This window comes from Belonocnema kinseyi, chromosome 2, assembly GCF_010883055.1.
Source record: "Belonocnema kinseyi isolate 2016_QV_RU_SX_M_011 chromosome 2, B_treatae_v1, whole genome shotgun sequence".
NCBI classification, from domain to species: Eukaryota; Metazoa; Arthropoda; class Insecta; order Hymenoptera; family Cynipidae; genus Belonocnema; species Belonocnema kinseyi.
The window spans coordinates 133,533,094-133,546,209 of NC_046658.1; the positions used below are offsets into that span (position 1 = coordinate 133,533,094).

General features: G+C 29.4%; 1 protein-coding gene across 5 annotated transcripts in view; it reads right to left on the bottom strand.

The window, feature by feature from the left end:
- LOC117167487 (schwannomin-interacting protein 1 homolog) overlaps nt 1–13,116 on the bottom strand; it is a 108,455-nt gene that overhangs the window by 86,524 nt on the left and 8,815 nt on the right. For 2 of the 5 annotated variants that reach the window (XM_033352465.1, XM_033352469.1), the window contains exons 1-3: nt 6,839–6,960; nt 6,687–6,752; nt 4,468–4,721 (exon numbers count right to left, since the gene is read on the bottom strand). In XM_033352465.1, coding sequence (XP_033208356.1) covers nt 4,468–4,721; nt 6,687–6,752; nt 6,839–6,861 — 343 coding nt within the window. In that variant the 5' untranslated portion in view covers nt 6,862–6,960. Of the gene's footprint in view, nt 1–4,467; nt 4,722–6,686; nt 6,753–6,838; nt 6,961–6,987; nt 7,113–7,134; nt 7,276–13,116 lie in introns of those variants that run through there. The other 3 variants (XM_033352466.1, XM_033352468.1, XM_033352467.1) reach the window with 3 other exon arrangements.

A 13,116-nucleotide genomic window follows, 5' to 3' on the forward strand; every position in this document is an offset into this window, starting at 1 on the left:
ATAAAAATATATGTGTCTCAATTTTTTCTAGTGTCGAATAGTCTTAGTTATTGGCCGCTGAAAAGCAGTGTACCGGTAGTGGCGTTTTGGCCGTTTAAGGGTAGAAGGTAGACTGTATTTGATTGACGCAAATTTTTTGTTGAATCAACCAAGTACTTCATCTGCCAAAAGATTTGATTAAAACAACCAAAAGGTTTAATTGGGTCAACCGAACCTTTTGTTCTTCATGGAATAACCATATTCTATGGTTGAACCAACCAAACTGTTTTTGATTTAACCAAATCATTTTCTGAGTTGATGCTAAGCAATATTTGGTCTCAGGTGGTTCATCGATGTGACAATCAGAGCGGTGGTATTGAAAGTAGTTTCCGGTTTGACACACTCAGAAAAGGTTTCGGTTGAATTAAAAACCTGTTTTCTTGAATTTCGATGAAAATTTGGTCGACGCAGATTTTGGTTGATTTAACAAATTATTTGATTGACCCACATTTTTAGATTGAATCAACCAAGATCTTTATCTACCAAAAGAGATCATTAAAACAACAAAACTGTTTAGTTGTATCAACCAGATCTTTTGCTGTCAACGTCATTAACCATATTCTATAGTTGAACCATCTATATCCACGGTTAAGTTGGATCAACTAGATCTTTTTATGTCAACGTAATTAACCATATTCTATGGTTGAACCAACTAAACTTTTTTAATTCAAACAGATCATTATCTGAGTCGATTTTAAGCGATATTGATCCTTGTTTACGGTTTTATATACTCGGAAAACGATTTGGTTAAACCAAAAACCTGTTTTCTTGGATATAGATGAAAATTCGGTCGACTTTGATTTTGGTTGATTCAAAAACATATTTCATTGACCCAAATTTTTTGGTTGAATCAACCAAATAGTTCGTCTGCCAAAATATTTGATTGAAACAACCAAACGATTTAGTTGGGTGAAACAAATCTTCGGATGTCCATGTAATATAATCATATTCTATGGTTGAACCAACCAACATTTTCTTGGCTTAACCAAATCGTTTTCTGAGAGAATTACTATAAAAATGAGAATTAAAAAAAAATGTTGTGAAATAGATCACGTTGAGACTTAACAAACTTTAATTGTTGCAAGGTCATTGCATATAGGATTGGCTGACTGATTATGGTAGTCTATGATCCCACGGACATTTCCATACCTCTCGGAGTGTAGGGGAAACCTCCTACAGTGGATAATGCAACTCACAGTGGATAATCATTAATTAAGAGCAGAAATAATAAAATAATAATTAATTTTAATTTCGATTAAATTATCAATTATGGTGTCTTAACTTTTAAATGGATTAAATTAAGTATGTTATATACATTAGAATTTGTAAATAACGATTATCCACTATAGGTGGCATTACCCACTATTGGGAGGTTTTCCCGAAGTCTGCACTATAACCCAATCTTCTTTTTGAATTGTCCCCTGGTTTTAAATTAGATGAATTTTTTTAAATTTCTAAATTAAATTTTTGGTTATAAGCAGCAGTTCGCATACGTTTAACAGTTCTCTCTGGTTTGATCTGTCGTTTAAAATTATTTTGAATACACTTTGAATTCACATTGAATTCCTGAGAATTATTTTAAGTTCTTAAAATTCCAGGTATTATTTTTCATTCTTTGAAATTGTTGAAAGCTTTTAAAATATTTTTCATTCTTTTGGATTATTTTAACTTCCCTGTAATCTTAGGAATTCCACCGAATTCCATGATACGTGAGTTCCTCTAAACTCTCCGAATTCTGTGTATTCTTTAAATTTCTGGCATAATTTTGAAGTCTTGAAATTTCATGAATTCATGAAACTATCTTGCTTCCTTGAATTCGTGTAATTCCCTGAATTCTCTGAAATTCAACAATTTTGAAAATTCCCCATGTTTAAATATTTTTTAAATACTATAAAATATTCAAAAGAATTGAAGGAATTTATGTTTTTTCAAAGGATTTAGGAGGTTTTCTAAATTGAGAGAATTTTCGGAATACGAAATTCCTCAGGAATTCAGGGAATAGAGAATTTTCCAGTATTTTAAAAAGTTAAGAGATTCAAGAAATTCACAGATTCTTAGAATTTCAGAGAATTACAAAAATACAAGGATCTTAGGAAATTCAGAGACGATTAGAGATGTCAGAGCATTTCGGAAATTCAAGAAATTCACAAAATTTCAAGAATTCAGAATATTCCACCAATCCAGAATGTTCTGGGAATTGATCAAATATAGGAAAATCAGGAAATTCGTCATTTCTAAGGAAGGCAGGGAATTCATGAAATCTCGAGATGCTTTTCAAGGAATTTCAGGAATTAAGAAAATTGAAGTAATTTCAGAAATTCAGAATATTCAAGGAATTTGGAGAATTCAGATTTTGCAAAGATTTCAGAAAATTCAGATAAATAAAATATTTCAGAAAATTCAATGAATTCACAGGTTTTCAGAAATTAAAGGGATTTTAAATATGCAAGGAATTCATGGAATCCAGAGAATTCAAGGAATTAAGATGATACAAGGAATTCCAGGAATTCAGAGAATTCAAGTAATTCTGAAAATTCAAGGAATCCAAAGAATTCAGAGGATTCAGGAATTTCAAAAAATTCAAAGAATTTTAGGAATTAAGAGCATACAAAGAATTCCCGGAATACAAGGAATACAAGGAACTCATGGATTTGAGAAAATGCAGAGAATTCAAGGAATCCAGAGAATTCAAGGAATCCAGAGAATTCAAGGAATTCAGAGAATTCAAGGAATTCAGAGAATTGAAGGAATTCAGATAATTAAATTAATTCAGTTAATTCATGGAATTCAAGGAATTCGGAAGATTCAGGAATTTCACAAAATTCAGAGAATTCTAGGAATTAAGAGAATACAAAAAATTCCCGGGATTCAGAGATTTTGGAGAATTCAAGGAATTCAGAAAATTCAAGGGATCTAAAGAATTATAAGAAATACTAGGAACTCAGGGATTTGAGAAAATTCAGAGAATTCCAGGAATCCAGAGAATTGAAGGAATTCAGAGACAAGGAATTCAGAGAATTTAGAAAATTCAACCCAGGTGAAAAAGTTATATATAATTTATATATAGTGGAAAAAACACTAATATTTTTCATTTGTTTTACATAGAAAAGTTTATAAAACAAATGGAAAATATCATTGTTTTATCCACTATATATGAACTATTAATAAATTTTTCACCTGGGAAGGAATTCAGGGATTTCAGAAAATTCAAGGAATTCAGAAAATTCAAGGAATTCAGAGAATATTGAAGAATTTGAATTATTTCAGTAATTCAGATTTTTCCGAATATTCAAGGAATTCAAAGATTTCAGGAAATTTAAAAAGTTTCAACGAGGTAAAAGAATTCAAAGAAATACATGGAATTTAAAGAACTGTAAATTATTCAAAGAATTTCAATATGGATTTAAAATAACTCTCCATAATATACTAAATTGTTAAAAAAAGGTTGATTTTTATGGTTAATACAAATTAAAAGTAATTATAACAAATCTAAAGACGTTACAGTTTTCACTAAAAATTGTTTTAAGTTGTAATTTATGCATTTTAAAACTCAACAAATTGGATACAAAGTATTAAATTCCTGAAATTATTCTCCAGATGAAATTTATCTGCATTGGTAGTTTAAAAAATAATTGTTGTATTGAAATTTTTAAAAAATGCAGCTATTTACGCTTAATATGTTTGTGACTTGTGTTTATAATTTTCCACGATTTTAAATATTTTTTGCTCGATTTTTCATCCTTTTATCAAATTAAAAAAAAAAATTATATTGAAATCGCGAAACTGGAATATTCTTCGAAATTAAAAAAGAAATAAGAATCCAAGGATCAAATTTGGAGAACAGCTCTTTAGCGATTTCATTCAAAAATTAAAAAAAGAAACTAAATAAAAGAAGGAAGTTGCCTTCTTTTTGTTTCTTCTATTTTCATATTGGTCTTTTTAATTTTAATGAAGACATTCAAAAGTATGTTGTCTAAAGTCCGATTCTTGATTTTTTAATTTTCAAGAATTTCGTAGTTGAGTTTCAAATATTCATACATTTTATCTGAAAAATAATTGCATATCTTGTATAACTTGTTTTTAGTCACAACATTTACAATTTGTAATTTAAAAGAAGTTTATTTATAATTGCGGTGTTGTTAGGTTTCTTCTAATTATTATTTTTATGTTGACCATAAAAATCGACTTTTTTCAAAAAGGGCCTCATGGAATTTTAAGTTTTTGATCTTAAAATATCCGTGGAATTTCGGAATACTATAATTAGTCGGAAAATCCTATCTTAAAGAAGCTTTCAATAATTAAAGTTTGTTCAGCCTGAACGTGAGATTACTATAACATTTATATAAATAAATTTCTAATTTTTAAATTAAATATATAAAAAGTGATATAAATGTGATTATAAAATATAATATGAAAATCTTTTTATACCTTCGTAATCTGCTAGGCTTTCTGCTGAGCTACTCTGATAAAGTCTGGGAATAGTAAGATTGTTGTTGATATTGTTATGGGTAGAAGAATCGAGATTTGTATCAATATTTGTAGCAATAGATGACCATCTGGTAGTATCTTTGGCAATTCGAAATCCGTCGTTTTCTTCTTGATTGATTATATTTGAAGACGTTTCGTTCTGATTCTCAACCTCTTCAGATTTGTCGGGGTCAAGAGAGCTTCTCTGCAATTGACTAAGAACAAATAAAACAAAAATTGGTACTAAATTTTTAAATATGTATCCTCATAACTGGAGTAGTTGAATTATGTTAATGCCCATTCATTAACCATAAATGCTTTTCTTTGGAAAATTAGCATCTATATTCTATTTTTAACAATTGATTAATTTCACGAATACTTTTTTATGGTAAGAAATTGCTAGGCTAAGGCGTCTACTTTCAATAAAAAGGCAAAAACATCTTTTTTGTAAAACAAGTATGATGATTTAAAAAAATACTTTAAAGTGTTACCAAAACAAAAAACAAAAAAAACTACAAAAATATTATCAAACAATTGTCCTGTGTAAAGTGCGCTATCCATTCATATTAGCATTCTATTAAAATAACTTGAAGAAAATGGTTCATTAAAGCTGAGTAGAAAATTTGAATAACTTCCATGTAGGCGTACAAGCATTTTTTATCATCACTATTTTGCATATTTCATGGTTGAACTTTGAAAGTAGAATCGGATTAATCAGTCTGACACATTGAAGCCCGGCTTTCGGCATTCATGGATCACCGACTTTGAAAACAAGGTTTTGTCAACAACTCTTGGAACAAAATACTTTTAAAAAAAAGTGTTACTTATGAAAGTAATCAAAAGTATGTGTTAAAAATTGTTTAATCAACAAAGTGTATTTTTTTAAAGGTTTGAAAATCGTATCGTGGAAATATTTAAAATCATACAGTCGTGCAAAACAAGAAAGCGGTATAAGTACATTTAGGGTTTGTTTTTTGTTTAAATATACTGGAAACAAACTCAAATCAGGGGACCTAATCCCAAATGTAATGTAGTTACCGCTTTCTTGTTTTGCACAGCAGTATTAGTATACTGATATTCAAAACAAGAAAGTGGTAACTGCATTTGGGATTAGATCCCCTGATTCGAATTTGTTTCCAGTATATTCAGATGAAAAACAATTGCAAAAACCAAACCAAAAATGTAGTTATATCGTTTTCTTTTTCTATTTAACTCCCGCCTTTAGCTGATTCCTTAGGTTTTTATTTGAAACTATGATTCTCCTGTTTCTCCCTTTCCCGTTTATTTTTAATAACTGTCTCACTTAGAAATTGCTGACCATTCACAACCGAATTTGAACATGGATCGTAGTTGTATGAAAGCTTTACTGATCAATTAGAAACCTTTAACTAAAACAGTTCCACTTACTTGTTGTCCAATGGTTCATGGATCACCGATTTTGAAAACAAGGTTTGCTTAACAAATCTTAGAACAAAATGCTTTTAAAAAGAGAATAGTGTTGCTTATAAAAGCAATTTAAAAAATGTATTCAAAATTGTTTAATCAACAAATCGTATTTTGTGAAAGGTTTGCAAATCGTTTCGTAGCAGTTATTTAGAATCATACAGTCATGCAAAACAAGAACGCGGTATACCTTCATTTGGGGTTTGTTTTTGCAAATGTTTTATATTTAAAGATACTGAAACCAAATTCCAATCAGTGGACCTAAACTCAAAGGCAGTTATCGTTTTCTTGTTTTGCACAGCAGTATTAGTATTCTGCTATAGTAATAGTATACTGCTGTACAAAACAAGAAAGCGGTAACTGCATTTGACATGAGGTCCCCTAATTCGAATTTCTTTCCAGTATATGTAAATAAAAAACAAGTACAAAAAAGAAACTCCAAAAGTAGTTATACCGTTTTCTTTTTCTATTTAACTCCCGCACTTAGCTGATTCCTTAAATTTTTATTTGAAACACTGATTCTCCTAAATCCTTAGGTCATCTATATGTTTACAAGACCGATACCATTAAGTTGTCTACACAGTACCTTCCGAAGTCAAACCACCCTTTGCCGTTTATTTTAAAAAATTGTTCCACTTGGAAATTGATCATTTACAACCGAATTTGAACATGGCTCGTGGTTGTATGCAAGCTTTACAAAGGAATTATAAACCTTTAGCTAAAAAAGCTCCACTTACTTGTTGTTCAATCCAAGATGAGGGGACACCGAGATCACGTCTTTGAACCGCATCGTGCCTCTTGCTCTGCAATCAGAAAAATGAGACGTTCTTAAACTTTTTCTTTTCTCATCTCCAGTTTCTTATCACTGATCACTACTCCTCTTCTTCACCTAGCGGAACTCGTAAGATCCATTTGGGTCCATAATGGTTTGAACTGATCGCGTAAAAGAACCTTTCGCGAAAACTGACAACTTAGGGATAATGTCCCTCTATCCTCTATCTACCCCTAATTGGTAACGAAAATGGGTATGGGACTCACCGTCCATGTTGAAGTCGCTTGCGCTTGCTCGCGTTTCCCGTTTATCGACTCGCAACCAACACCCTTGTCCACCCCTTCTACTTTCTCACCCTCTTCGTCTTCCTCCCTGACTCGTCTCGATTATTTCACGTTGCAGTACATACCTACCCCATGTCTAGGTGCCTCGAGGATTCTTTCGCGAACTCGCCTCCGGAGTTAGGAGAAGCATGTGAAGGGTCCTCTGATAACTGAAGTAGAAAGACTCAAAAATGCATGCTAGTTTTTAGAGGAAAATTGTAGGGAAAGAAGAGACTGTTAGCGACTTGACCCGCGCTACAGGGAAGAAAGGCTTTTGAAAATCGATACTGAGGAGCACGTGACGTCAGGATTGTCGTCATGTAAGAAGAAAATAAAGGGCATTGATATTTTAGTAGCTGGGTGGGTATGGTAGGCATTATTGAGACATTGGAGTTATGTAAGAAAAAGAGTTACGTGATCAAATGTGGTCTTTGGAGATGACACCATGTGGGTGACGACCAAAGAATCAACAGCATCCTGTCACGAGAAAACTACTTCCATTCATAGAAAAATTAATTATATCTGACTGTACGTGGCTCATTCTGTATAATACCTTGCAGGCCGTACTTGAATTATTTTTCCAAATTCGCAAAAACTTTCCATAGAAGATTATCTTTTTAGTTATAAATTTTATTGTTCGGTTGAAAATGTAAACATTTTTTTCAAAATACATCCTTTTTGGTTGAAAAATTAACTGTTTTGATAAAGATTCGTCTTTTTTTGTTAAAAATTCTAATCTTTTCATAGCACATTAACCTTTTGTTTGAAATTTATATCTCCCTAGGGAGTAAAAAGTGAATCAAAGATTTAACGTAAGAACTGTAAGGAGATTTTGGTAGCAGATAATAGAATTTTGCGATAATTTATGGAAAGTTGCAATATATAATTGTTCAAATTACCGTAAATTACCAAAAATCACCGGAAATTTATAGACATTTTTTAAATTGAATTTTAGGTAATATATCTTCAGTTTCCATTTAGTACCTGTAATATTACCATAAATTACCTAAAAATGGCATACATTTCCAGAAATTTAGAAAAATGTTTAGTATTGAACTTTGGGTAATTTATGGTAAGCTAACCTATTTACTTGTAAAATTACCAAAACTTTCCATAAATTTCCCGACATTTATAAAAAAAATTAAATTGAATTTTGGGTAATTTATCTTCAGTTTCCATAAATTACTTGTAAATTGCCAAAAATTATCAAAAAAATGTCATACATTACCGGAAATTTATAAAAATGTTTAAAATTGAATTTTGGTACTTTATGGTAAGTTACCATATTTATATGTAAAATTACCATAAATGACCGACAATTTCCGTAAATTTCCGGAAATTTAAAAAATGTTTGAAATTGAATTTAGGGTAATTTATATTAAGTTATCATATTTATTTGTGAAATTCCCATGAATGAACAAAAATTTTCGGAGATTTTCAAAATGTTCAAAATTGAATTTTGGGTGATTTCTGGTAAGTTACCATATTTACCATGAAAATTTCCATAAATTATAAAAAGTTTCCCGAAAATTATAAAAACGTTTGAAATTGAATTTTGGCTAATTTATGGTAAGTTACCGTATTTACCTGCAAAATTACCATGAATTACCGAAAATTTCCATAAATTTCCGGGAAATTATAAAAATGTTTGAAATTGAATTTTGGGTAATTTATGGTAAGTTACTATATTTACCTGTAAAATTTTCATGAAGGACTAAAAATTTCCGAAAGTTAAACAAATGTTTAAAATTGAATTTTGGATAATTTATGGTAAGTTGCCATATTTATCTGTAAAATTACTATACATTACTGAAAATTTTCATAAATTTCCGGAAATTTATAGAGATTGTTTAATTTAATTTTAGGCAATTTATGGATACTTAGAAGCAATTAATAATCTTAATATTTGAAAGAAATTTATATTTACAAGGTCGAACTTTTTAATTAAAAATTCCAATATTAAAAAGAAAATTAACTCATTGTTTACAATTCTTATTTTGGGGTTGGAAAGGGCAACTGTACGGTTGAAAATTCAACTATGTTTTGAAAGTTTGTCTTCTTGAATTTAAAATTCACCTACTTTCGAAGAAATTTCAACTCACTTAAATAAATATACAATTGCTTGGTTGAAAATTCAACAATTTTGCTGAAAAGTCATACTTTTTAATTTAAAATTCTGCTTTTTTTTTAGAAAATGTAACTATTCGGTAAAAAATGTACTTTTCATTCAAATTTAATATTGTGGTGTTGAAAATAGAACTTAAACCTTTTCTGGATGAAAATTCAACTATTGTTTTTAATTTGCATTTTTAATTCGTCAGTTTCAAGAGAAATTTCATCCTTCTTGGGTAAAAATTCCACTATTTAGTTAAAATTCATCTATTTTGTTAAAAAGTAACACTTTTTCGTTGCAAAAATTCTACTGTTTAGTTTAAAAGTAAAATATTTCGTTAGAAATTTACTTTTTGTCTAAAATTTATATTTTGACGTTGAAAAATAAACAAATGCAACTATTTTATACAGAATTTGACTATTTTGTTAAAAATTCATCCTTTTTTACTGAACAATTGGTCTTGTGAATCGAAAATTCAATTTTTTTCACAGAAACTTATTTTCTGTTCAAAAATTCATATTTTGATCGAATAACTTTATTAGAAAATTGATTTTTTTATTGAAGATTTGTTTTTAGTTGGAAAATCATTTCTCTGGTTGAAGATAAACTATTTTTTTGAAAATTAATCTTTTTTAATTGAAAATTTAACTACCTGGGTAGTCCTATTTCTTCTAAAAATATAATCTACTTTAGTTTGTTGAAACTTGGGCTATTTTGGTAGATTATTAATCTTCTTGGTTACTAATTTACCTTCTTGGATTAAATTTTATTTCTTTAGTGGAAAAATGATCTATTACATAGGTTTCCCATTCCTTTAAAAATTAAAAATTTAGCTGAAAATTAATCTTATTGGTTGAAAACCCATTTCCTCAATTGAAAACTATTTATTTTATTGAGAATTAATTTTGTTAACTGAAAATGTAACCATTCCATTTTCTGTCGTAAATTTATCCTTTTTGGCAGAAATGCAATCTTCTTGGTTAGAAATTCATCTGTTTGGTTCAAAATTTAACTATGTTGTTGAAAGTTCATTTTGTTTTTTTGAAAAATTTCCTTTTTTGGAATAAAAACTCAGCTTTCAGTTTGAAAATTCAATCATTATGTTCATGATTCATGTATTTGGGTGAAGATTCATAAATTCGATTAAAAATTAATTTGTTCGTTCAAAAATTTAAGTATTTCGTGAAGATTTCCTTCCTTTGGTCGAAAATTATTAATACTTGACAATAAAGATACTTTCGCTAATGTCAAATACAAATTTTAATTGTGCAGAATAAATCTGGGTTTGGTTAAATAATAAGATTTCACAGTGATAAAATTATTAAAATTAATGAAATTTAAATGAGATTAAAATTAAATTAAAAATCCTATTTAATGTCCAATAATCAAATTAATGTACAGAATTCTTGAAAATAAAACCAAGAATATAACGACCAAATTTGGACAAAAAACATAAAACGTTCCTATTGAAATTTGAAAAAAGATAAAAATTTTTCCAAAAAAGAAAAAAAAATTCTTTTTTAGGACAAAAATAAAAATTAGGAAAGAAAAATGACCAACGTTTCGGCACTGATACATCACCCTTATCAATCCAGAATTCGAGCAGGCAGGAACAGCAACGAAACCACGATGCTCTCTTCCTGACATCCGAGAATCATAAAAAAATCATTCTCATTTTTATTTCCTCTTTTTTATTTTCGACCAAAAAAAATTTTCTTTTTTCGGAACCAAAGAGATAAAAAGGCAACAATGAATCGTGATTTCGAGATTTTCGTTACATATTTTTTTACAAGCTTTCAAGTTAACTTTCTATGTGGGCATGAATGATTACATGCATTTGTGTGTGTGTGTGTGTGTGTGTGTGTGTGAGAGTGATTGTGTATATAGGAATGTGTATTAGAGTCAAATCTTGCATTTTAATTTTGACACACTTCTTATATCCAATCGACTTAAAACTTTGTATACGAAAGTATTCCCTATGACAATACAAAATTCCTTCAAATTCAAGTTCACATTAAAAAATGAATTAATAGGATTACATTAAAAAGAACAAAAAGAAACATCATTTGTTAAAAAATATTAAATGTAGGCGCCAAACGTCTTCAAGGACGGGTTAAGTCTTAACTAAATCTCAAAACAAAATATTGTATATTTATTATAAATCTATATATAATAAAACTTTTTTTAGTTTTTATTCTCTTATTAAAAACATATACACTAAAAAAATGTCTGGTTAAATCAACCAGAATTCTGGTTAAATATGCCCTTACTATTTTTTCTTGTTAGAGTAACTAGAAATTTGGTTGAATTGACCAAATTTTCTGGTTAATTTAATAAGAATTCTGATTAATTTAACCAGACATTTTTTCGTGTGTATCATTTAATCTTAACGAAAATTCCTTCAAAGTATTTAGTCCATATTTACTGTTCTAATTTCATTTTATTATAAATTTTTTTATTCCAGCGCAACGATTTTGTATTTTATATTTTTTAACTTTTAAATTTCTTGAATGAATAATTTTTCTTTAATTATTTAATTTAGTTTTTTAAATAAAAATTCAAAAATTTTAAAACCTATTTTTGTAGAATTCTCCTATTATACTATCTTTTAAGTTTTATTTTGATTTCATAACTTTTCAGATTAATCTTAGAAATAATCAGTTTTAAAAAATCTAGTTAAGGGGCTTAATCTACTAGAAAATTTTTTTTCGGACGTTGGAAGTGAAGGAGGGAGGGGAAGTGAAGGATGCAGGGGAAGTAAGGGGTGGGGGATCAAAGGATCTTCCCTTCCCCTCACTTCCCCCCTCCACACCTCCCCCATCTTCTCCCATTTCCCCTCCTCTTTCACTTAATTTTCCCTAATTTTCCTTCATTTCCTACGAAACTCTAAAAATAAGCCTTTATTGCAATATAGTACTTATATAAATAAAAATTTCGGGAATTAAAATATTCTTAATTTAATGCCTGGGAAACAACCATTTGGAATTTATAAGAAAAAACCTTATTTTTTCGACTTTTTCCAGGCTATATAGGGGGCCGTCCATAAACTGCGCTACCAATTTTTTTCCTATTTTGAGCCCCCCCCCCCCCCCCCCCCCCCCCCCCCCCCCCCCCCCCCCCCATTGAACGACGATTGCTATGCATCCCACCCACGCGAGAAGTAACACAGCCCAACATTTTTTCAAAACCGGGGAAATTTGGTGATTTTTCACGAAAAGAAGGGCGTAAATTCTTTTAAATAAAATTAATGTAAATACTGCATATTGAATTCAACATAAAACATTTCTAATCTCTGGTCAATATTTTCAAACAAAAAAGATTAAAACTTAACCAAACCAAGTTGAATTTTCAAGCCAAAAAGACGAATTTTTCAGAAAACAGTTGAATTTTCAACCCCAAAAACTTGAATTATCAATAAAAATGTTAATTTTTAACCCATAAATATGGCCGTTCTATCATAAATGATAACTTTTCTACCAAAAGACAATTTTTAATGAAATAGTTGAATCTTTAACCAAATGGATAAATTTTCAATCAAGAATGATGAATTTTAAACCAAATAGGTGAATTTTTAACTTAAAAAAATTTCCTGAGCGAAAAATGGAATCGTAAAGTTTTTTGTTAAAAAAAGAATTTTTTCCTGTAAAATTAAACCAAAAAAAGGCATTTTCAATCATATTATATAATTTTCAACTAAGTTGTTGAATTTTCAAACTAAAATGACGAATTTTTTACAAAACAGATCAGTTTTCCACTAAAATTTTTTATTAATTGTAGCAATTTTTTTTAACTGATTCAACTTGAAGTCAATTAGTTTATTGTTCAACCAAAAAATACGAATTTGCAACAAAATAGTTTTATTATTATTATTACACCATTAAGCCATTTCCCTTTCGGGATAGGCGTGACTCACTCGGCAGGGGAAAGGAGTAGTGTGTGGAAGGGATAGAGATTTTTCA